A 25,662-nucleotide genomic window follows, 5' to 3' on the forward strand; every position below is an offset into this window, starting at 1 on the left:
GGACTGCAGCACGCCAGGCTTCCCTGTCCTTCACCATCTTCCGGAGTTTGCGCAAACTCATGTCCATTGAGTTGATGATGCCATCCAATCATCTCATCCTGTGTCGTCCCCTTCTCCTGCCCTCAGGAGAACCCTAGGGAGAGGTGCCTTAGTGCAGACGCAGGGGCGGTGCATGGGCTGGGGAGAGGCCGTGCCAGGCCTGTCCACCTGGGCCGTTTGTTCCTCACCTGCCGGGTGAATCAGAGCTGCCCGGCCCCAGGACCTCTGTCCAGGGTGGAGCGGGCCCCGTTATCGCTGTCTCCCCTCCAGGAGGATCAGAGGGGCATCTTCCTGGTAACCAGGCGGTTGTTGTTACCATTGCCACCTTTGTGTGTGTGTGTGTTTCTAGGAAATTTACCAAGTTTTGGCCCGGGGTTCACATTTCCCACCCCCTTAGCAAAAGCTTTCACTCTTCACACTCCAAGTGGAGGCCGCGAGGCTATAATTACATCGCATTTGCTCGGGAACTTGCTGAGGGGAGCGGGAGGGTGCACCTGGGAACCTGAGAGTGGCCGAGGGCCTGGTTTAGCTGCTGTTCATTCGCGGCTGTCGTCCCGCTCCCTCTGGGGGCCCTCACACCCTCCCTTCCTTCACCTCAGGCCCCGGGCTGTGTGGCTGTTTGCTTCCACCAGCCAGCATCCTGACAGGTGCACTGGAGGAGAAAGAGCGCCTGGCTGGCCCGGGAGGGCCCTCCCGTGGAGGCGGTGCCCCCAGAACAGGCTTTGTGCAAACCGGCATCCTTGGGTCCTCGCCTGGCCCGGGCAGAGTGGCTTGGCAGCTGCGGAGGGAACTGCTTGGAAGGCCACATGTCCCCCTCCACCGCCCCTGCCGCCCCAACTCCATGGCTGAAAACCCTTGCCCGGCTCCCCAGCATCATCTGGCGGGCCCTCTCCCAGCCTCCATCTCCAGGCATGCTGCGTTGCTGTGGATTCTTGCCAGCCTCTGATCTTGCTGTTTGTTCTCTCTGCCTGGCACCCCCTTTCCACTCTTTCTGCCTCCTCTGCCTCATCCTGTAGGTTGCAGCAGAGCAATCCCTGCTTCTGGGACCTTCTGGTCTGGACACGATGATTTTCTCTCTGCTCCTACGGCAGCGCCATGAACTCGCTGACACATGAGCATCACCTTGACCTTGACCCCAGCCATGGGTCTGGGGAGGTGTCTGGCACTTGATGGACCCTTAATGAAGATTGTTAATTGCAGCCTAGAGGGGTGGGGTGGGGTGGGAGGTGGGAGGAAGGTTCGAGAGGGAGAGGACATAGGTGTATCTGTGGCTGATTCATATTGAGGTATGGCAGGAACCAACACGATACTGTAAGGCAATTACGCTTCAATTAAAAAATAAATAAATTTAAAAAAAAGATTTGTTAATTGAATGGGTAGGAAAACGAACCTTGATTCCCTCTCTGCCCCAATTCCCCTTTTACTTTTACAAGAAGAGGAGAGGCACGTTTTTCTCCCCTGCATTCATCAGGCTGCTGTTGGTTAGGCAGGGTGTTGGGGAGTGAGGTCTGTCTTTGAAGATTTCCCCCTGGCTTTCACTTCTGAGCACTACTGGGCTGGGCCCCACATTGATGCTTTTTTAAAAAAGGTTTTTTGATGTGGACCAATTTTAAAGTCGTGGGGCAAGGTTTGGCCATGAGGTATGTGGGATCTTGGCTTCCTGACCAGGGATCAAACCTGTACCTTCTGCATTGGAAGGTGAAGTCTTGACCACTGGACTTCCAGGGAAGCCCCCCTACATGGATGTTTGGATGTGGTCCTGTACTGACTGATAGCCTGGTCCTGTATCATTTTTGGCTTCCTTAATATTATTAGCCAATGTGTTTTGAACATTTATTATGAACGAGTGAAAGGAAAGAAAGTGTTAGTCACTCAGTCATGTCCGACTCTGTGTGATCCCATGGCTCCTCTGTCCTTGGGATTCTCCAGGCAAGAATACTGGAGTGAATTGCCATTCCCTTCTCTAGGGGATATTCCTACCCAAGGATCAAACCTGGGTCTCCTGCATTGCAGGCAGCTTCTTTACCAACTGAGCTATCATAGTGAGGGAAGCTCATTATGATCTGTAGATACTGTTCTAAATACACTTATTCTTTCACCCACCACCCAGGGATTCGTCCTTCACTATGTATCAGACACTGGCAACCATGGATACATCGTGAGTGCAATTGACACATCCCTTGCTTTCACGGAGCTTGCATTTTGTAGAAAAATACAGATAATTAAATAAGTGTATACTGTGGCAGACGGTGATGAGTGCTTTGCAGAAGAGATCAGAGTAGGGTGTGAAAGGAGGGACTTGTTAGTATGTACAGGATGGTCAGGGAGGACTCACAGAGAAGGTAACCTTTGAGCAGAGACCTGAAAGGGGTGAGGAAAGGAACGGTGTGGTCATCGGGGTGGGGAGAGCATTCTAGGCAGAAAGCAGCAAGTGTAAGGCTCTGAGGTCAGGTCATGAGTGGCATGTCCCAGGAAGAGCAAGGAGGCGAGTATCGTTGGAAGGGAGTAAGTGCAGGGGAAGTGAGTGTGAAGTCAGGTCATATATGGCAGCCCTGGCTAACAGAACTATGTGTGAGTCACATGGGCCATTCAGATTTCTTTCTTTAAAAAAGTTTTATTGGAGTATAGTATAGTTAACAACTTATAAGGTTGTTGGTTTCAAGAGTTCAGCAGAGTGAATAAATTATATGCATACATGTATCCATTCCTTTTTAGTGATTCGTTTCCCATATAAACCATAACAGAGTACTGAGTAGAGTTCCCTGTGTTGCACGGTAAGTCCTTATGAGTTATATATTTTATATACGGTTACATATAGTAGTGTGTATAAGGCAATCCCAGTCTCCCAATTTATCCCTCCCCCACCAATTCTGAAATTTCTCCCAGCTGCATTAAAAACATAAAAAGAAGCAAGTGAAATTAATGATATTTTTGTTTAACACACTATATCCCAAATATTATTGCTTCAACATATAATCAAGGAAAATGGGATTTGAAATGAAATGCTTTATTATTTTTTCTCTTGATGATTTCAGAATCTGGTGTGCACATCTCATTTCGGGCTGGCTTCACTTCCTGTTCTGTGACCACGTTCAGGAGCCCCCACCATATTGGACAGCGTGGATGGAGAGGCCTGTGAATGAGATGGGGCTGCCGCTGGGAGCTTTGGGGCCCGGGAGCATTATCTATGCGTTGGGTTGTGGAAGGTTTGCTCCAACTGTGATGAGAGAAGGCCTGTGGGGGTGGGAGGGGGTGGGGGTGAAGGGACAGAGCAGGGAGCCTGGAAAGGAGGCCCTCACCAGTATGCAGTGGAATGGTTAGGACCAAGGTGGTGGTGGTGAGGGTGACTGGATTCTGGTGTAACCTACCAGGTCTTTCTGATATGGATGAGGGAGGTGTTTAGGAAGGGCAAAGATTTTTGGCCTGAGCTAGTGGAAGCCTGGGCTTGTTCTTTAGAGGGCTGAGGAAGACGGGGTGGGGGCACCCCTGGGGGAGCACGTGGACTGTGGCTTGCGATGTGGGTGTCAGCCTTCCAGGTGCAGCTGATGGGCAGGCAGCTGGACATCTTGAGTCTGGGGCTCAGAGTGGAGGTCTCTGACCTGGCTGGAGGTATAAATTTGGGAGTTGACAATGTACTGATGGTGTGTAGGGCTGAGCATGAGTGGAAGGCCCAGGGGAGTGGGTGCCTATAGAGAAGAGGGGCTTGAGCCCTGGTGGAGGAGGTGGAAGCCGCGAAGCAGGCCTGGAGGGAGAGCTCACGGAGGCAGCGTGAAGGCGGTGAAGAGAGGGGCTGGAGGGGACACCCGCTGTGTCCAGTGGGCCGGTGGGCAGAGCGGGAGGAGAGCCTGGGGTCTCTGATCGCTGCCTAGTGATCCAGGAGACGACGGGAGGGGAGAAGGCGACCACTGGTACAGGTGACTTGTTTTGAGGGGTTTTGTTTAAAGAGGAGGAGAAAGATAGGTGAAGTGAAGTGAAAGTTGTGTTCAACTCTTTGCGATCCTGTGGATAGTCCATGGAATTCTCCTGGCCAGAATACTGGAGTGGGTTGCCATTCCCTTCTCCAGGGGATTTTCCCGACCTGGGGATCAAACCCGGATCTCCTGCATTGCAGGCAGATTCTTTACCAACTGAGCCACCAGGGAAACCCCTTTAGTAGGGGGTATGTGGTCACAAGTTCTTTTTTTCCCTTAAAGATGTTCAGTGTATTAGCTGATGGAGAAGATGTAGTAACAGGGCAAAATTATCACGAGAGAGAGAGAGAGAAATGAGCTGATTCATACTCACAGCAGCGCGGTGAGGTAGGTACTGTTTTCCAGACGAGGAGATGGAGTAGAGGAAGGCCTGGTCACTTGCTCAAGGCCACCCAGTGATGAGTATCAGGACCAGGGATCAATGCAGATGCCTCAGTGTTAGAATGTCCAGTCTTAACTATTCTGTTGGTTTCCCAGCTAGATATGTGAGGTCTTTGGGAGGGTCCTCATCTCACACTTCCATGTCCAGCCCAACACCTCACAGGGAGAGAGGGCTGTGCAGAGGTGGGACTTGATAGATCTTTAATGATCAAGGACCTGGGCTGGAAGTGCAATGGGAGGGTGGGCGTGGCGTCCCCGTAGTCCTTCCTGTCCTTGTGGGGGTGGGGCATTGAGCAGACAGAAATACAGAAAAGCATTTGTTGAGTGGCTGAGGAATGAATGAAAAGCTGTGGCGGTCCATCCTAAGCCGGGGCTGTCTGCGGTGTGCCGCGGTGCTGGCTGGATCTGGGCTCCTGCTCAGGTTTGCTGCGAGTGTGCGTGAAGATTCCGTTCAGTCTCGCTAGCGTGCCATGGGGGGTGAGGGGCGCGTGCAGACTGCTTCTCTGTTGGTGGTGGTGGTGGGTCCCTCTGCTGTGTGTTCCCCTGAGAGCAGCTGGGCCTTGGGGGTGTGGTGGACACCAGAAGGAGCCTGACAGTTTCCGGGATTACAGCTTTGTGCCCGGGGTGTTTTGCTCTGCAGACGGGCACAAAGCTCAAAGCCACGGCTCCAACGCCGAGGTCCCGGCCCTCAGCACATCCGCGCTTTGCTTGACGAGGGCTCAGCCCGCTGGAGTCGAGGCTGGCTTCAGCCTTCTCCTCACACGGCCGAGCTCCCAGTCCAGTGCTTCCAGTGCTCTGGGCACAAGCTGGGCACAGTGGCACCCCGCGCTGCGGGGCCTTTTGGAATGTGTGGGCACAGTTTCCGTGGTCGCCGTGCTGGGGATGAGGATGGTGGCGGTAGTTCTGTTTGTACCCTGGCTACGGAAGATCACAGTGGGAATTTCCTACAGGCTGGCAGTGCCCCGATCGGGAGCCCTGCTCACCTGTGTGGCTGCTGGGTGCCCAGGGACCCGGGGACCCGTCTTGCATCAGCTGCTACCCTGTTACGTGCTCTTGAGCCAGTCCCTTTGTTTCCCCGTTTCCCACTTGTATGGACAGAGCCATGAACACCTAGTTGCTTGCTTTTTCGCCTTGTGATAAGATTTTTTTTTTAATCAAAGTATAGTTGATTCACAATATTGTGTTAGTTTCAGGCGTACAGCAAAGTGATTCGGTTATGTACATATATATTTTTCGAATTATTTTCCACTATAGGTTATTACGAAGTGTTGAATATAGTTCCCTGTGCTATACAGGAAATCCTTGTTGCTTATCTGTTTTAAGTATAGTAGTTTGTATCTGTTAATCCTATATTCCTAATTTATCTCCCTCTCCCCTTTCCCCTCTGGTAACCACAAATTTGTCTTCTGTGAGTATATTTCTGTCTTGTATATAGATTCATTTGTATTATTTTTTAGATTCCACATGTAAGTGATATCATATAATATTTGTCTTTCTCTGTCTGACATCACTTAGTATGATAATCTCTAGGTTCATCATGTTGCTGCAAATGGCATAATTTCTTTCTTTTTTACGACTGAGCAGTATTCCATTGTGTGTATACATCACATCTTACTTATCCATTCATTCTGCCTGTGGACACTTAGGCTGTTTCCATGCCTTGGTTAATGTAAATAGTGCTGCCTTGAACACTGGGGTGCATATATCTTTTTGAATTAGATATAATATTTTCTAGTTATATGCCAAGGAGTGGGATTGCTGGATCACACGGTGGCCCTATTTTTAGCTTTTTTAAGGAAACTTCATACTGTTATTGAAATAAATTTTAAATAAGGCTTTGGATTAACAGTTGTCATCCTAAAAGCACACCATACGTACAGCTTGCTCTGTGGACCCACATGTTAACTCATTTGATCTTAATCACAGCCTTAGGCAGGAGGGCTGCTAAATAACCTCCACCTAACAGATGAGGAAGCCAAGGCAGAGAGCACAGTGACCCAGGGGGCTGTCCCCACGTGGGCTGACTGCCCCCTTCCTTCCCTCCAGGGACAGGGGCAGACCCGGCGGTCAGCACCAAGAGCAACCACTGCCTGGATGCCGCCAAGGCCTGCAACCTGAACGACAACTGCAAGAAGCTGCGCTCCTCCTACATCTCCATCTGCAACCGCGAGATCTCACCCAGCGAGCGCTGCAACCGCCGCAAGTGCCACAAGGCCCTGCGCCAGTTCTTTGACCGCGTACCCAGCGAGTACACCTACCGCATGCTCTTCTGCTCCTGCCAGGACCAGGCGTGCGCCGAGCGCCGCCGCCAGACCATCCTGCCCAGCTGCTCCTACGAGGACAAGGAGAAGCCCAACTGCCTGGAGCTCCGCAGCCTGTGCCGGACAGACCACCTGTGCAGGTAGGGGCCGCTGCAGCTCCGCGGGGAGCCGGTAGGGGGCGCTCGCCGGCTCTGTGCTCCGGTGTCTGCTGGGCTACCGTCGTGAGCGGAGCAAAGAGGGCGACTGGGGTGTGTGCAAAATGCATTGTCACCCACCCATCCACCCATCCATTCATTCATCCATTCATCTGTGCATTCCTTTACTCAGTACAGATTTGTTGTGCTGTGTGCCCAGCTTCAGGCTAAGCACTGTGGGGGTAACCACGATGGGCAACTGTAGGAGCTCCCAACTTAAAATCAGAGACCCTGGGACCTGGAGTAAGGGAGGACCTTCAGTGACTTTAAGTCCACCTTTCCTCCTTTAAGGAAGCCCCAGCCCTTATCCCGTTATCCCAGTGAGGTCCTCTGACCATTGGGGAAGGGCTCTTGCACATCCCAGAGGCAGCTCCTTCACACTGAGAGCTGAGCTCAGCAAATGTTGGATGGACTGTGGGGCATCTGATGGCCCTGAGCTTAGCAAATGTTGGATGGAGTCTGGGGCATCTGATGGCCCTGGGTCTGAGTCCTGACTTTTCCACTCACTAGCTGTGTAACTTGGAGCCTGTTTTTCAAATGCCCTAGTCTCCATTCCTTTCGGAGAAGGCAATGGCACCCCACTCCAGTACTCTTGCCTGGAAAATCCCATGGATGGAGGAGCCTGGTAGGCTAAGTCCATGGGGTAGCGAAGAGTCGGACACGACTGACGTGACTTAGCAGCAGCAGCAGTCTCTATTCCTTTACCCATGAAATAGGAATAAAACACCCACATCACAGCATTATTGGGAAGATTAGATGACATGACATGTGTTAAAGCTTAGCACAGAGTTTGGCATAAAGTAATTGCTTAATGAGTATCTAATTATTTGGAAGGTTTGTTTTGTTAAAGTGAGTTGAAATGTGTGTCCATAATTCTCCTGTTTTTCCTGTTTGTTATTAACATATTTATTGAGACTCTGTGGCATCCCGTGAGTGGTTCTAAAGCATGGGCAAGCAGAGGTGAACACAGTGCTCTTTGAGTAGCACCCAATCCAGAAGGGAGACAGAGGAGGGGAGCAGGGATCCCGATGCAGTGGGCTGAGAGCTGTGGGCTCCTGGAGCAAGTGTGTAGGGGAGAGCCCGGTCTCAGCCTCGGGGTACAGAGGACAGGACCTTGAACTGAACCTTGGAACATGAGAATGAGGAAGCCAGGGAGAGAGTCCGGCATGCAGATACAAGGAACGCACAATGAGTCCACTTCTTGTGGAGGGCAGCTGTTAAAGGGATGTATGGATGAAACATCTTTTTCAGATTATATCTTATGTTACTTGTATGTGGGAAAAGCATATGTAAAGGCTGGAGGGTAGGAGAACGCCTGGGGTTATGGGTCCCTATAGGTGGTGGGTGCACGTGGAGCTGGGTCCTGGGGAGGGGAGGTCAGAGGTGTGGCTGCTGGGGAGATAGCAACTGCACATAAGCAGAGCCTGCTTATTGCATCCCAGACAGCAGTCTTCTACACAGTTTATCTCATTAGTTCTTGCAACAAGGCTATGAGGTAGGTGCTATTATTATCCTTATCTGCCAAATGATCAAATAGAGGAAGTAACTTGCCCACGGTTGCACAGCTCCCTTGTTTCGGAGCTGGATCCTACCTCCATTGCTTTCCTCCAGAGTAGCACTCTGGTCTGGCCTAAGACGGGGGCTGCGGGCATGGAGAGAAGAATGTCAGCTCAGTATTCCTGTATCAGTATCAGTGTGTAAGTGATACATCAGTATTAGAAGTGTATCAGGTACATCAGTATTAGATACATCAGGATTAGAAGTACATCAGGATTAGAAGTGTATCAGTGTATGAGTGATAAGTAGTCTTGACGGGTCTGGGGACTGGTGGAAAGTTCCCTGGAGGCAGTGCCATTTCTGTTTTGTTTACTCCACACTAGGGGTGGCTCGGATGGTAAAGAATACACCTGCAATGCGGGAGACCTGGGTTCGATCCCTGGGTTGGGAAGATCCCCTGGAGAAGGGAAAGGCTACCCACTCCAGTATTCTGGCCTGGAGAATTCCATGGACAGAAGAACCTGGTGGGCTACAGTCCATGGAGTCTCAAAGAGTTGGACATGACTGAATGGCTTTCCTTTCCACTTTCACTTTACTCCACACTTGGTCCTGCACGTGGAGCCTGGCTCATGGCGAGCGCGCTGTGAGCGTCAGTTGGATGACTCCGTAAGTGGTGGCCGCCATGTTTCCTCGTTCGGTAACTATGGGGCCGTGGAGCCATTCGACGGGCGTGTTGAATGTGCAGCGTGTGAGGTTCAGAGGATGGAGCATTGCCATCCCCATGATGTCTTGGGGGCATCTGAATCTATGGTCCTGGAGCTCAGTGAAGAAGCTGGGGTGGAGGAGTGGGACTGGGGTTGTTTAGAGGACCTGGGAGAACAGGGCTGCAGAGGGCAGGGAGCTCCGGGCCTGTGTGGCTGAAGGGGAGGTACTGCCTTGGTTTGGAAAATGAGCTGGAGTTTGGAGAAGGACTGATCCCTGTGGGGCTGGAAAAGCCTGAAGAAGGTGGGCTTTTCTCTTTTGCTTACTTAAAGAAACATACTTTATTGCCTACAAAAACAATTGGGGTGGGCTTCCCTGATAGCTCAGTTGGCAGAGAATCTGTCTGCATAGCAGGAGGCCCCGGTTCGATTCCTAGGTTGGGAAGATCCACTGGCAAAGGGATAGGCTACCCACTCCAGTATTCTTGGGCTTCCCTTGGGGCTCAGCTGGTAAAGAATCCGCCTGCAATGCAGGAGACCTGGGTTTTATCCCTGGGTTGGGAAGATCCCCTGGAGAAGGGAAAGGTACCCACTCCAGTATTCTGGCCTGGAGAATTCCATGGACTCTACAGTCCGTGGGGTCATAAAGAGTCAGACATGACTGAGTGACTTTCACTTTCAAAATGAAACTATGAACACAGCAAGAGGATGATTAGAAGTAGAAAACTCGGGCCCAGAAAGGGAAGTTGGGCACCAAGGCAGCACATGTGTGCTCTAGGGTGGGTGTGGTGCTGGGCTGGGACTCAGCTTACTGAGAGCTGAGAAAAAGTCAAGACTTGATGGGGACGTCACTCCCAAAATGTGATGGGAGGAACCTACTGATTATTGAGTGGAGACATGATTCTCCTTGTCCTAAATGCTACACTGACCTTGTCAGGCTGCACGACACACAGTGTATGTGGGGTGACAGGCTGGATGAGGGACTGGAGGGGCTAGAGGCCAAGCCTGAGTCCAGGGTCAGTGACCAAAAGCTGGGGCATTGGGAGTAAGGCCAGGTGCACCAGGGCCGTGGGCAGCGGGCCTGGCATCAAGCCTCAGGTGGACATCTCCCTGGGGTCCTGAGCAGAGCAAACTTGGGAACACTGGCAACCCCTCTCATTAGTGGTGTTTTAAGGGAGGAAAAGACTGATGTTGGGAAAGATTGAAGGCAGAAGGAGAAGAGGGCAGCAGAGGGTGAGATGATTGGACGACAACATTGACCTAATGGAGATGAGTTTGAGCAAACTCTGGGAGATAGTGAAGGACAGAGGAGCCTGGTGGGCTACAGTCCATGGGGTCACAAGGAGCTGGACATGACTGAGTGACTAAGCACGCACCCACAAGCGGGAGGACGAGGGGTGAAGGCAGAGCTGTGTGTAGGGTGAGCCGGCAGGGCCTGGGGACCGCTACAGTGTGCCCACGTATCCTTGGGGAGCTCTGCCTGTGACTCAGTGTGACAGCTGGGTGGGCGAGGTTGCCATGGTGACCCTGCAGCCGGGAAGCCTACCTTCTGTGCCTGCCCTACCCCTGGTCTCCTGAGAAGTCCTGGATGGCTGTTTCATTGCCTGTGCCCTGGGCTTCTTCACTGATCAACAAGGACACTTGTTGTTCTCCCAGGACACTTCCTAGTCTTTGGGTCTCAGTCCATCCCATGGCTTTCCTGTCTGCCTTCTCCTCCTGTGCTTCCACTTGAGGTCATGTTTCTGAAAAGGTGAGCTCTTGGTAAAAGAGGAAATGACCAGAGATGCCTCATTAAGGTAGACGGGGTGGAAGGGCGGGTTTGAAGGAGAGGAGCTGACTTCTTTCCATGCTCTTGCAGGCCTGGCTTACTGATGCCTGGACCCTGCCTCTGTGGTCCATGCTGAGCCCAGGAAGTGAGGAGTGCCTGGGGAGGGGCCCCTGGAGACCAGGCAGGTCTCCCCTGTGCCCTCCCTTTCCTCCTGGCCTTGGTGTCCTGTCCTCCAGGTTTCTGCCCACCAGTTGGGCACCACAGGTGGACATCTTGACTGTGAAAGAGGGAGAGCCCAGTGCTATTGTGTTTGGAGCAGGAACTGGGGACCCTCAAGTCTTCCTTTCCTGGATACTTTAATGGATGGAACTGGCCTTGATGGGGGTCATGGGAGGGCCTCCCTGGGCTGACTCTGGGAATGCGGCCGTTGCGGGCATCTCCTAGAACACGCCCCACACTCTAGGGCTATAGTGCCCAGCTTGCACTTCACTGGACCTGTCGGCCCCCCTTCACCCTTTAGCTCTGGGACTTGGCCCAGCTCTGCCCAGGCTTTTCTTTGAGTGAATCTTGGCCCAGGACTTCTTTGGGGGCTTTTCCCTGAGTGAATCTTGGCCCAGGACGTCCATGGGGGGCAGCTCTACAAGATTCCCTTCACCTGGCACGACATTAAAGCAAGTCCACTGATGTGTTGTGCGCTGCCCAAGCAGCAGGCCTCGTACATCCCGTGTGATATTTAACAGACTCTGCTGTGCTGTCTTATGAATGTCACTAAGAACTAAACAGAAGGGTTTGAAAATGCTTTGGTTAAACAAGGATATTTTCCTGCTGGGGCCCCAGGGTGTTGGAAGCATTTCTGGATCCTCCTCCTGCTCTTTGGACCAGGATCAGCTTGGGGTCAGAGGGAGGGAGCCTCTGAGAGTGGAAGCTTCCTGCTTGAGCCATCGGTCCAACTCATCTTGAAGTTGCGCCCCGGGAACCCTGCCTTCTGCCTTCATCTGGTTCGTGTCTCATGGGCATTTAGTGCTGTGGACTTAGGACCAGGAGAGGCTTTTCCTTTCAAAGGCTTCTGATGTGGAGTCTGGAAAGCCTGGAGAATCTCCTGGAATGGTTCCACGGAATTTGGCTAATTTCTGTCACCCCAGCCCTTCAGTGGGCCATGACCTACTTCCTTTTTAGAGCATAATCTTTTGGTTTCTACTTTCTCAGTTTACGCTCATTGCAAGCATGGTCCAGACTCTGTGTATGTGTGTGTGTAGGGTGTGGTTGTGGGGCTGTGGGAAGGATGATTGTGATTGTGTTGTCTTGTAAACTGTGTGCCGGTAGGTCTTGCTTGGAGAGGCCCCTAGAATGCCCTGTTCTTCTTGGTCTGCCAAGAGGATACGGATATAAATAGCTCAGGGCTGGCCCTGTGCCACATCTCCGGCTGTAATTTAACCTCTGGGTGCTGAGGACGTGTATAAATAGTTTTCAGCCTGGGGCTACCCTAGCTGCCTGGGCTCCTTTGTGCAGTGGACATTGTCCTTGTCCGAGAGGGTTGCTGGGAAGGCCGGGGTGGGGGGGCCCTGTTTCAGCTGTCTGCAGGGAGTGGGGAGGTGCCCCTTCAGCAAGACCCTCGCCCCCTTGAGGTGTGTCTGGTATCTGTAAGCAGTGTGGATGGACAGGTCTGGGTTTGATTCTTGGCTCTCTGAGGCTGTCCCTGAGCTTCTTTTGGACTCTACAGAATCTGGTGGCTGATGTTTTCAGCAGGTTAGCTTAAAGTGGTTATTTTCATAGGTGGTTGGGGGGCTTCTGAGACTTTCCTTCTGTAAAAGGAGAGGATCTTGAATATCTTGAAATCATATGTAAAGTTTTATGTATATTTTCTGGAGAGAAACTTGTTGCTTTCATTAGATTCTTAAAGGATTCCTTGACCTTCCCCAAATTAAGAACCTCTTCCATCTCCAGATGGCCAACTTGGATTGGCTGCCTAGAGGATTATGAATCTAGCAAAGGGAGCTGTGATTGATTACTGATGCCTGCCACCGACATGGAAGGGGCAGAATCGTGGACGGGGCAGATCTGCTAGAACCCAGCTAGTCATTCCTGGGACCACTTGTTCACCAGTAGCAGGAGGAATGGGGATCCTGGGGTCATTCCTTTATTCATTTTCTAAGAGATTTTTTAAAATTTACTTATTTATTTTTGGCTGAGCTGGGTCTTCTTTGCTGCACGTTAGCTCTAACTGCAGTGAACGGGCTACTCTCCATTGTGGTGGGCAGGCTTCTCGTTGTGGCGGCTTCTCTTGTTGTGGAGCACAGGCTGTGGGTGCATGGGCTTCAGTCATTGTGGCGCATGGAGTCAGTTGCCCCACGGCATGTGGGACCTTAGTTCCCTGACCAGGGATGGAACGCGTGTACCCTGCATTGGCTGCTTGATTCCTAACCACTGGACCGCAGGGAAGTCCTTCCTTTATTCATTTGACAACTGTTGGTTGATCATCCACTCTGGGCCAGGCTTCACGTTGGGATTGGAGAGTTAATGAAGTAGGTAGAGGCCGCTGACAGTCCAGTGGCAGGACACAGGTGATTGATCGCCTCTGCAATGGGAATAGAGCCACACAGTGAACTGGATGGTAGCATTTCCACTCAGGTGCTCTTGAAATCCCAGTTCTGCTCTGCTCCCTACCACGCCGTCCTGGGGTCACTCTGGTGGCCCAGAGAGCAGCTGCTTCTTGGGGTAGATGAGCCACAGATGGATGAACCTTGTTCAGAGTTCCGTCTGGCCTTGGAGCAGAGCTGTGCCCAGGAGTGCCATGGGCTAAAGAGGTCACCATCCTCCTGAAGAAGACTAAACCCAACAAGGTTGCCGTGGCTGGGGTGGGGGGCCTCTGTGGGCAGGGTGCTTGGGATCCTTGGTCCGGCCAGAGACCGTGAGGCCCATCCTCTCTTTGGGGATCCTGTGCTGGCTTCTGATACTGGCCTCATAGGGGTCCTGCTCACCCTTGATCTTTGGGCCAAGAGTGCCCATAGTATTCCTCTTGGAATTTCCTGTGGCAAATTGACACAAGGCTGGAATGTGGAACATTGCTAAAGGCTCTGGGAAAACAAACACAGAGAGGAGCTGCAGCCTAGGTATTTAGTTTGCAAGATAGGGTTTCCACGACTTCTTGCTCTGGCCACTACAGGGAGGTCAGAATGACTGGACAGACAGCACCTGTGCCTTTTACCGTCCGGGCTGCTGTCTGGACACCTGGGCTCCCTAAAGCTCACACCCAGAGAGACGAGGTGCACCCCTTGTCTAGCTGACGCTGCCACTGGTGGAGTTCTGAGTGAGAACCCCCTCATTCCTGGGTGATTGGCAGAGGAATGACCCACTGTGAGGGGATGCTGCTTATGCAGAGAGAGTCAGAGAGTCAGAGTACAAGTTGGTCAGGTTTGTTCACACTAGAGGCGTCACCTATGATTGGCTGTTGTGGATGGGGCAGGGCATGCTCTCAGCTACCCAGATGCTGCTTCGTTCGCTGGGCTCCTTGATATTTCTGCTTCCACCCAGTGATGTGGGCTTGTTCCTTGCTACTGCCTCTATCCACCGGGGTAGCTATAACAAAATACTATGGACCAGAGGGTTTACCCAACAAATATTTCTTTCTCACAGTTCTGGAGGCTGAAATCCAAGGTGAGGGTGCCAGCATAGCTGGGGTCTCTGTGAGGGTCCTCTTCAGAGTGGTGTCCTCATGTACCCTTCCTTGGCTGGTGCTCGTCGAGAGGGATTGGGTGTTTCTTACTCTTTTCATAAGGCTGCTAGTCCCGTCATGGTGCTCTATTCTCATGGTCTAATTGCTTTTCAAAGACTCCACCTCCAGACACCATCACGTGGGGCATTAGGGTTTAACAGATCAGTCTTGGGGGGACACAAACATTCAGTTTGTAGCAACTAATATGTGTGTGTGTGTGTGTGTGTGTGTGTGTTAGTTGTTCATTCATGTCCAACTCTTTGTAACCCCATGGTCTGTAACCTGCCAGGCTCCTCTGTCCATGGGATTCTCCAGGCAAGAATACTGGAGTGGGTAGCCATTCCCTTCTCCAGGGGATCTTCCCCACCTGGGGATTGAACCTGGGTCTCCTGTACTGCAGACAGATATATATTTTTTAACCTTCTGAGCCACCAGGAAAGCCCTAGACATACTTCATTCAGCGTCTGTTTGGTTCTCATCTCTCTGAGCCCTCTTGTAGCCTCTCCTTCCATTGATGTGTTCTGTTTTTTTATGTAGACGTTGTTTGTTTTAATTCTGTTGAAGTTTAGTTGATTAACGATGTTGTGTTCATCTCTGCTGTACAGCAAAGAGATTCAGTCATACATACATACACATTCTTTTTTTTAGTCTTTTCCATCATGGGTTATCATAGGATGGTGAATATAGTTCCCTCCACTATGCAGTAGGACCTTGTTGTCACTGATGCTTCCTAGAACTTGTCTGTGTCATTCATGTGGCACTGATCATGTGGCTTTCTGCTGATACTTTATCTTCCCAATTGGGTCTCTTTTTAAAATATTCTTATATATAATATATGTATATGCATGTATACTTCAGTTGTGTCCAATTCTTTGTGACCCCATGGACTGTAGCCTGCCAGGCTCCAATGTCCATGGGATTTCCCAGGCAAGAATACTGGAGTGGGTTGCCATTCCCTTCTCCAGGGGATCCTTCTGACTCAGGGGCCTAACCCATGTCTCTTACATCTCCTGCATTGGAAGGCAGGTTCTTTATCACTAGTGCCACCTGGGAAGCTCGAGTATGTGTATGTATACATATATAAAGTTTATTTATTTATCTAACAGATATTCGTTATGTGCCAGGCACTGTGCTAGACACTGGATATGGATACTGGAGAGCACAATAGAGATGGTCCACACCCCCTTGGAGCTTATAGTCTGATGGAGGAGATAGACAATAATCAAGCAAACAATGTATATGATTAACAAGCAACACAGTATATGATAATCAAGCAAAGTATATGATTAACATCTTTGAAATGAGCAGGATGTAGAAATAGAATGTAATGGGGGAAGAAGGGGGGACCTCCTTGGGCAGAGCGCTCAGGGAACATTTATCTGAGGGGATGACATTTAAGCTGAGACCTGAAGAGTGAGGAGCCAGAAGAAAGACAGGTGGGAGAAAGAACATCTCACACAGAGGCAGTAGCGTGTGCAGGAGCTGGTTGAGGGGGAACCTGGCATTTCTGGGGCCGTGAGAGGAGGCTGGTGTGGCTGGAGCTGAGGGAACCGGGGAGAGACCTACAGGCAGGGCTAGGTCCCACGGGGCCACCCAGGCTGGGGCAAGGAGTCTGGATTTATTCTTTTTTAAAAAAATGTTTATTTGGATGCAGTGGGTCTTACTTGCAGCACATGGAATCTTCAGTTTTGGCATGTGAACTCTTAGTTGCAGCATGTGGGATCTAGTTCCCTGATCAGGGATTGAACCTGGGGCACCTGCACTGTGGGCATGAAGTCTTAGCCAGTGACCCCCAGGGAGGTCCCCAGAAGCTTTTTTTCTTCTAAGTGTACTCAGAATAAATCTAAAAACTTCCCTGGTGGTCCAGTAGCTAAGATTCCACGCTCCCACTGCAGGGGGCCTGGGTTTGATCCCTGGTCAGAGAACTAGATCCTATGTGCTGCAACTAAGAGGGTGCATGCTGCAACTAAAGATCCTGCATGCCACAATGAAGACAGAGGATCCCGTGAGCCGGAACCAAGACCTGGCACAGCCAAGTGAATAAATAAATATTAAAAATAAATAATTAAAAAGAAGGAAGCTTCTGAAGTCAACCAGTAATGTTATCCAAAGTGTGATAATGGATGATGACTCTGGCTACTGGGTGGACAATTAAGGGAGGCGGCAAGAATGACCTCAGAGAGACCGGAGAGGAGGTTATTTAAGTATCACCAGATCAGAGATGACAGTAGCCCAGGCCAGGAGGGTGGCCGTGTGGAGTGAGATAAGTGGGTAAATCTGAGTTATTTTGGAGATGGAAATGATGTACCTTGATGTGGGAGTGAGGGAGACAGAGGTGCTCAAGGAGTGCTCACGGGTTTCTGGCTTGAGCCACCTGGTGGGTGATGATGCCATTTTCTGGGATGGCAAAGGCTTGGAGGGGGAGATAAATCAGGAGTTCCTTTCTAGGCATGTGAATTTTGAGATGCCTTTGAGACATTCCTGGGCTTCCCTGGTGGCTCAGAGGTTAAAGTGTCTGCCTCCAATGCAGGAGACCTGGGTTCGATCCCTGGGTCCTGAAGATCCCCTGGAGAAGGAAATGGTAACCCACTCCAGTATTCTTGCCTGGAGAACCCCATGGATGGAGGAGACTGGTAGGTTACAGTCCACGGGGTCGCAAAGAGTTGGACACGACTGAGCGAGTTCACTCACTTCACTGAGACATTCCTATCTGGAGCTTGCCTGGAGTTGTAAATTCTGGGAGTCATTAGCATATTTATGGCGTTTAAGGCCAGGGGACTGTGTAGGTTTTCCTAGGGAGAGGCTAGCATGAGAGGAGGCCCTAAGAATGTGCCTGCCCCCCTGGAAGTGCATCGTAAGGGTTTGCAGGTGTTGTTATGGCACCCCAGGAGTCCAAGGAGATTTTTGGAAAAGAAGACATGGACAGGTGTGCCAGATGCTGCTGATAGCATCTGGTGAGGAGAGGCAGGTGACCACTGTATTTGGGAAAGTGGCAGACGTTGGTGACCTCCTCAATAGCAATTTTAATGCAGTGATGATGACAGAAACCTGATTGGAGGGAATTCCCTGGCAGTCCAATGGTCAGGACTCTGTGCTTTCACTGTCCAGGGCCTGGGTTCGATCCCTGGCCTGGGAACTAAAATCCCACAAGCTGCATAGCCAAAAAAAGAAAGAAAGAAAGAAACCTGATTACAATCATGGCTGTGGGCTCAGTTTCTCCAACCAGAGCCGAAAGATTCCTTACAATGTGGGAAGAGACCTTTCTCTAAGTGCCAGGCTCTTCTGAACAACCTAGCTGGCCCGCTTTCTCAGAGAAGATGACTCTGGCGCTGCCAAGAGGAACCTTGCTTCTTCAGCCTTCTTCATTGAGGGATTCTTAGAACAGCCCGAGGAGTGCCTGAGAGGTGCCCCAGGCTGCCTGTGATGGATCTCCTGTCTCTGCTGGTTGGGGCTGTGACTTCTCCTGTGGCCAGCCAGGATGTGGTCTTTGCCCTCCCAGGGTGGCATCCACAGAGGTGAGAAATCCTGCCCTCCTTCTTCAGTAACATTAGCCTGGTATTCTGGGGCCAGCTGGCCTCCTCAGGGCCCTTTCAGGGGATATCTTAGAAGACTCAGAGACCTACCAATGGCTCCGTTATCCCAGGGTGTCTGAGGTGGGTAAGCATAGCAGACCACCATTAGCACCCTCCCACCTAGAGAAGAACTAGGATGCTGAATTAAGCACCAAGGCAGTAAGATCCTCAAGTGGTTGTTCTTGTTCAGTCACTCAGTTGTGTCCAACTCTTTGTGACCCCATGGACTGCAGCACGCCAGGCTCCTCTGTCCTTCACTATCTCCTGGAGTTGGCTCAAACTCATGTCCATTGAGTGGATGATGCCATCCAACCACCTCATCCTCTGTCGCCCCCTTCTCCTCCTGTCGGCAGTCTTTCAAGCATCAGGGTCTTTTCTAATGAGTCAGTTCTTTGCATCAGGTGGCCAAAGGATTGGAGCTTCAGCTTCAGCATCTGTCCTTCCAATGAATATTCAGGGTTGATTTCCTTTAGGATTAACTGGTTTGATCTCCTTGCTGTCCAAGGGACTCTCAAGAGTCTTCTCCAACACCACAGTTCAAAAGCATCAATTCTTTGGTACTCAGCCGTCTTTATGGTCCATTTCTCATATCTGTACACGACTAGTGGAAAAATCATAGCTTTGACTGTATGGATCTTTGTCGGCAAAGTGACATCTCTGCTTTTTAATGTGCTGTCTAGGTTGGTCATAACTTTTCTTCCAAGGAGCAAGCATCTTTAATTTCATGGCTGCAGTCACTGTCTGCAGTGATTTTGGAGCCCAAGAAATAAAGTCTGACTCATATGGAGTGAGAGGGAAATTTGGGGAGAGCTGCTTGCACCTGGCCCAGGATGCATTGTACTTGTCCAGCAGGATCCTTCAGAGCATGAGAGTTCTCCATCACTTGGCCCTTGGTAGGCTGGGGTGCTCAAGAAAAGAATCCCCGGGTGTGTTCTTCAGACGGGCTGGAGTTGCAGCCCTGGCTTCAGATCCTTACCTCGGCAGTTGTGAGAGCTTGACTGGGTTTTTTAACATCACACAACCTCTGTGCTTCTTGTCAAAATCAGGACAGTTACACCTACGAGAAAGCTTGGTCTCTTATTCCCCAGGACTTCCAGGGTGCTCCATTGGTCCTCAGCACCCAGGATGCTGAGTTAAACCTTGGGCTGTGCAGGCTGTGAGGTGGAGGGCCAGCCCCCAAGGCTGGTGGGGGCCATCAGGGAAGGCAGCTTGGAGGAGGTGTGTGAGCTGAGCTTGAAGGAGGAGCAAGCAGGCCTGTTCTAGAAGGCGGCCCTTCTTCTTCTCTCAGGGGGTATGTGTGTCTCAAAAAGGAGGGGGCAGACAAGGGAGAATCAGCTTATAAAACCTTTGTGCATTTTGCCAAGGAGTCTGATTTTCTTAGAAGACAACAGGGAGCCATGACCTGTTTAAGGCAGGAGAGAGACCCAGCGCGGTTAGTGCTTTGCAACGGAGGATCCCTTTGGCCGCTGTGCACACAGTGGGTCAGAGGAGAGAGGGGCTGGAGACAGGGGTGTCCTAGGGGCCCACTGTGGGCCTGAGACCAGGAGTGCCGAGCCAGAGGGTGTGAGGGGTGAGGCCGGTTCCTAGCACTAGCTGGATGTGGACGGTGAGGGAGTGGGAGGAGGCAGGTGGACACCGCAGTCTCTGGCCTGTTGACCGGCTGGCTGACAAGTCATTACTACCTGAGAGATGGGAGCAGGAGGTCTGGGCACAGAGTTAATGTTAGTCTCTTCAGTTGGGTCTGACTCTCTGTGACCCCATGGGCTCTGTAGCCCACCAGGCTCCTCTGTCCCTGGGTTCTCCAGGCAAGAAGACTGGAGTGGCTTGCCATGCCCTCCTCCAGGGAATCTTCCCGACTCAGGGACTGAACCTGGGTCCCCTGCGTTGCAGACAGATTCTTTATCGTCTAAGCCCCAGTCTGGGCATAGAAGGAAGGTGTTTGGGTTTTGAACTTGTTTGTTGGGAAGCCTTTGGAACAGGCAAGTGGAAATGTATACGTGGGAGTTTGGGGGAGAGGTCGAGGCTTGAGATTGAGATTATGGGATTAAGTGAAATAAAGCAGGAAGAGCTGTGAGGAAGAGCCTCTGGGCACAGAGGCACACAGTAAACATTAGTTCCTTCAAAGAGCTTGTAAGCTCATTTGGGGAGACAAGGCTCACACTGTGGAAACATTTAATATGAAGAGGAGGCCCTGCTTAATTAAGTGTTGTAAGGATTAAACTGCTTGCTGTGGGCGTTCAGAGGAAGGGAGCCGTGTGGCCGGAGGAGCCATGACAGGTGATGTGGAGGGGGATCCTGCCGCTGGGGGGGAAGGAAGCTTCCAGAACGGGGCAGCAGGGGAAACCAGAGTGGACATGGGTGTCCCAGGAGAGAGGGAGGTCCTGCTCGGAGCACAGGCGCCAGTGGAGGGAGGAGGGTGTGTGTGTGTGTGTGTGTCTGTGTGTCTGTGTGTCTGTGTGTCTGTGTGTCTGTGTGTGTCTGTGTGTCTGTGTGTGTGTCTGTGTGTGTGTGTGTGTGTGTGTGTGTGTGTATAACTGGAGCTCTGAGATGTTCTGGGGAGACACTGGGGAGACAGACTCCTGCATCCCCTCCCACCTGTCAGTTCCTAACTCCAGCAGACCCCAAACGTGCTGCTCAACAAGAGGAAGAAACAGAGGCCGGTGAGGAGTCCTGGTTTAGGAGTCACACTAAATCCTGATATCACCGCAGCTCTGCGACTGCCTCGGCCTGTAACTAACTCTGTGATCTTGTTGGAAACTGGAGTGAGTTACCTTGTTAGGTAGGAGTTCCCCATTCTAAGGGGCTCCCCTGGTGGCTCAGATGGTAAAGAATCCGCCAGCAATGCAGGAGAGCCAGGCTCGATACCTGAGTCAGGAAGCTCCCCTGGAGAAGGGAATGGCAACCCACTCCAGTATTCTTGCCTGGGAAGTCCATGGACAGAGGAGCCTGGCAGGCCATAGTCCATAGGGTCACAGAGTTGGACATGACTGAGCAACTAAGCACGTACGCCCCATCCTAAGAGGTACAGAGCGGAGGCTGGGGGCCCCTTGCCAGGCCTCAGATGAGTGTCAGCTTTGGGACTTTTGTCCCTTCTGAGCTGGTGTGATTGTGACTCTCTTGTCTCTCAAGTTCAGTTGAAGGGATTGGATCGCATGGACCAGGAGGCCCCTCTGCCTCCTTCTCCTCCCTGCCCCGCCCCTTCCCTCTCTTCCTTCCCCTTTCTTTTTCTCCTGATTTTCAAAATGAACTTCACTTTCCTGCTTTTGCTAAATACAAAAGCTGTATGTGCTCGCCATGAAACATAATTCCGCCAAGACAGGAAGGCCGACTCAAGAAAGTAGACATCATCTGCAAGCCCAGCACCCTGAAATCACCCTGAAATAAGTGTACGTTTAGGAGCATGTGTACCTCCAGGCTTTAAAACTAGGCATCCACATATTTTGACAGCAGTGATGTTGTGTGGTGTATGCTGTTTTATTTGTGCTTTTTTCCCGCTATATTAATGTTTCAGTCTTAATGTCTTGGCACGTCCAGGTTTACTGGATTTGGTGGCAGTCTGCTTTTCTCCATGGGTGACACGCAGAACTTGCTATGGTTACATGTGTACATTTGCTCTGTCATGGTAAGAAACTCATAATTGGATTGGCACGTGGAAGGGGACAGACATTCTGGGCCCTGGGACAGAAGGGGACACTTAGGCAACCAGAGAAGTATTGTCTTGTGGACTCGGGCCTTCCTTGAGATGAAGGGGAGGACAGGTGACTGGGCTGAGCCGGGGTCTTCTCAGTGGGTGGGTGGGTGTGTTTCTGGGAAGTTTCCGTTTGTGAGTTTGGGTTGCTCTCTGCTGACAGGCCGTTCAGGAGCCGGTCGTCGGTTTGCTGTAACTTCTCGGGGCGGTGCACAGGACAAGAACTGCGCTAAGCTGTCAGTGTGGGGATGGAAAAGGCAGAGGCCTCTGAAGCTTCCAGCCAGAGGCAGAAGGCGATGCCCGAAGCGGGAGGTTTTAGGAGTCAGTGTGTGTATTGGCCTTGTTATAAAAACCAGCTGGCTGCTAATGTGGCGATCAGGGCTGCAGCCACAGTGGAGAGGGCTGGAGAGTGTCGGCGGGCCGAGCCTGGAAGCAAGGAAGGTCTGGGGCAGTGGCTTCTTTTCTCCATTTGCTTTTCTAAGTGTTTGTTTCTCAGGGGGAGTTTTAAGTAAACCGAGCAAGGATCATTGCCTGCGACTTGCTAATCCTTCCATCTCTGCCGCAGAGACGATTGGAAATCCCTAAGAAATCAACAGATAGTAGCTCCCAAGTGGTGAGCAGTGAGCTCAGAAGACGCGGGGCTGCAGCGGCCAAGGTCATTAAGTGGCCAGCTCTCTCTGCTGCCGTTGGAAGGAGGTGTGGCACCTTGCTAGCGGGAGAGCTGGGCTTTTTTACCTTCTGGAAGATGTGCAGGGCGGGAAGAAAGCTGGGCAGGTAGACAGGTCTGGGGGCCCCTGCCTCCTCTTTCCCCCTGCTGGAAACTCACACACAGATGCCCATGGTGGAGGAACCACTTTGGCCACCTCTTGGCGACCTCTTCTGTCTCCTTCTTTTTCGGGCTCATTGTGTTCTAGTTGTTTTAATTAGTGCCTGTGTCTTAAAGGAAGTTGAACTGGCAGAGGGGGGCCTCAGACAGAGCCACCAGAACACGTGCAGTGGCCCAAGATGAGGAGAGAGGACCCTGGAGATTGCCACCCACTGGCCTGAGCACCCCATCTCCTCTGCCGATTGAAGGAGGTGTGGCTTGCAGGGACCCTGTTGCGGGGCCGTGTGACGGGGGTGCTCGCTGGAGTGGGGCCCAGGCTGCCTTGTCTGCAGTGAGCCTCGTCCTGACTCATGATGGGAGGAAGGTGCACTGTCTGAGGAGGTGGCATCTGTGGATTGAGCATGATATCCTTGTATCTGAAGGTGGGGCCTGGGGGATCCATAATTCCACCTGGCAGCAGGCTTGAAGCTCTTTCCCCCCTCCCCCAAATTTCATTTTAGAGATGAAGAAGCTGAGGGCCAGAGAGGTGGAGTCACACAGCTAGGAAGGGACAGGACTCAGGCAAAAGGTCAGGTCTGGGCAGCACCCTGTCCTGCGAGGTGGCTTGGCATGGTGGAGGGCTAACTGGACAGGGATGTCAGACCTGGGGTACCAGACTTGGGACCTGGAACATCTCTGAGGTTCCTTATTTAAAGGGACTGTGCGTGCACGCTCAGTCGTGTCCCATTCTATGTGACCTTATGGACTGTAGCCCACCAGGCTCCTCTCCTCTGCCCACGGGATTTCCCAAGCAAGAATACTGGAGTGAGTCGCCATTTCCTCCTCCAGGGGATGTTCCCAACCCAGGGATGGAACCTGTGTCTCCTGCGTTGGCATGTGGGTTCCTTACCACTGAGCCACCAGGGAAGTCCATTTAAATAATTTGTTGTTGTTCAGTCTCTCAGTTGTATCTGACTCTTTGCCACCCCATAGACTGCAGCACCCCAGGCTTCCCTGTCCTTCACCATCTCCTGCAGTTTGCTGAAGTTCATGTCCATTGAGTCTGTCATTTAAAGAATAGACAGAATCAAATCTGTCTTGTCTACCTTATGGGGCTGTTGTAGAATAGGAAATGAGAGAAGATCCAGGTAGGTACTTGGAATGCTGCAAAGAATCTCCCCCCATCTGTTACCCCCCCCACCCCTCCGACCGCCTCCCACCCTTCCCAGTCGTGTTTAAAAGCCTGTAACCTGGAGAGGAAAGTGGGCAGAGATGGGTAGGTCCCCCCACAGAGGGAAACGGCAGAATGTCAGGGAAGACTCAATGGTTGAATACATGCAGAGCCCTGGAGATGGCTTTTGGCTTCTGGCTGTGGACAGAAGGTCTAAGACCAGTTGGTTCATGGGCTAGACCAGACCTCTGCTTCCTTCCTTTTCCTTCCAGCTCTTTGCAGGAAGCTCATCAGACAGTCCTGAGTCCCCTTTGTCCTGCCAGAATCCCAGCTGTTTGTCCGTGGCACAGTGAAGGCTGGTCTGGGAGGGGCGGGGCATGGGGTGCCCATCCTGGGGGTCCTCAGTCCAGAGCCCCTTCCCCATTCTCCCTTTCTCCATAAGGGCTCACACCTGCATTGCTCCTGTTCCCCACCGCCCTCCCTCCCCTCTGGATCAACCTCCCAGAGGTCAACGGCAGAAAGGAGGGGGAGAAACAGAAATGATGATGACTTTGATTTTCTTCTGTCGGAGCCTGGGGAGGGTGGTTGTTTTGCTTCCTGGACCTCAGTGGAGAATTCTCTGCCAGACAATCATCTCGGCGCTTTCATTGCTTTCTGATGCTCCTCTAACTGCACAGGGTCGGCTATTAAATGGTCATCAAACCTCAGCCTCTATCCCATCAATAGTCATAAAGTTGGGGAGATAAAAGCCATCAGTTTTCCATTATAGCTGAAAGCAACACTGTAGATAGCTATTTTCTGAATGCTGCAGATAGATGTATTTTAACTCGAGCAGGGTTTCCAGTGGCCCCCAGCTCAGCTGTGGGTCTTGCTGGGCCCACGATAACCTGTCAGGTGGTTAAAATGGGGATGGGGCCAGGGCTTTCTCTCTCTTTGTCTTCTTTCTGGAGGATTGAAACACACATCCTCAGGTATAGGGTGCTGGGTGAGGGCTGCAGGGCTGGGGTAGGACTGGGGGCTTCTTCCCTTGGTTCTGACCAGATGCTGTGCATAAATGCCAGGGTTGTCATCTGCTCATTCTAATGAGAAATGACCCATCTTTGCCTGAACTTGGGCTGTGGGCAACCTGGGGGGCTGTATCCAGAGTAGGTGCCTGGTAAGTTGATAGGGGGTCAGGGCTTGCAGAGGGCTTCCGAGGTGACTCAGCAGTAAAAAAAAGCCTCCTGCCCATGTAGGAGATACGGGTATGATCCCTGGGTCAGGAAGATTCCCTGGAGAAGGAAATGGCAACCCACTCCAGTATTCTTGCCTGGAGAATCCCATGAACAGAGGAGCCTTGTGTGCTACTGTCCACGGGGTCACAAAAGAGTCGGACATGACTGAGGGTGCATGCGCGTACACACACACAGACACACAGACACACAGACACACACACACACACACACGGGGCCGCGGCTGGGTCTGGGGAAAGGGAACGGCTGCAGCCTGTGGAAGCTGGGAGACGGATGTGGACCGTCGGGAGGATGGCTGCTCCTGATATACACTCTCTGCAGCTCCTCCCAGACGAGCAGGCCATTTGGAAATGGATTTTGCAATCTAACAGTTTGGCAGTGAGCAGCCATCAGATAAGTCCTCCGAATGAACTTTTCAAAGCGCTCCAACCCCAGGACCCTTCTGCCTCTGGTATCAGAAGAATCTGGGATCTGAGACCTCCCGTCTCAGACTCCTGCCTGCAGCCTTCTCTGCTGGCCTCCTGCCTGGCGTCTGGACCCCAGCCTCCCTGGATGTGTAACTTGTCTGCTGTCCCTGCCTCTGGGGTCCTGCGGGAACCAGCTCCCCTGCCTGGGCCTGCCTGCTAATGAAATGGAAGGAGCCTGTTGATCTTAGCAGACCCTTTGAGGT

General features: G+C 51.7%; 1 protein-coding gene across 2 annotated transcripts in view; it reads left to right on the forward strand.

Annotated features, from left to right (window-relative positions):
* GFRA2 (GDNF family receptor alpha 2) overlaps nt 1–25,662 on the forward strand; it is a 103,271-nt gene that overhangs the window by 31,141 nt on the left and 46,468 nt on the right. For both annotated transcript variants that reach the window (XM_043870518.1, XM_043870519.1), the window contains exon 4: nt 6,438–6,792. In XM_043870518.1, coding sequence (XP_043726453.1) covers nt 6,438–6,792 — 355 coding nt within the window. The remainder of the gene's footprint in view (nt 1–6,437; nt 6,793–25,662) is intronic.

Source organism: Cervus elaphus, chromosome 16, assembly GCF_910594005.1.
Source record: "Cervus elaphus chromosome 16, mCerEla1.1, whole genome shotgun sequence".
Classification (NCBI taxonomy): domain Eukaryota; kingdom Metazoa; phylum Chordata; class Mammalia; order Artiodactyla; family Cervidae; genus Cervus; species Cervus elaphus.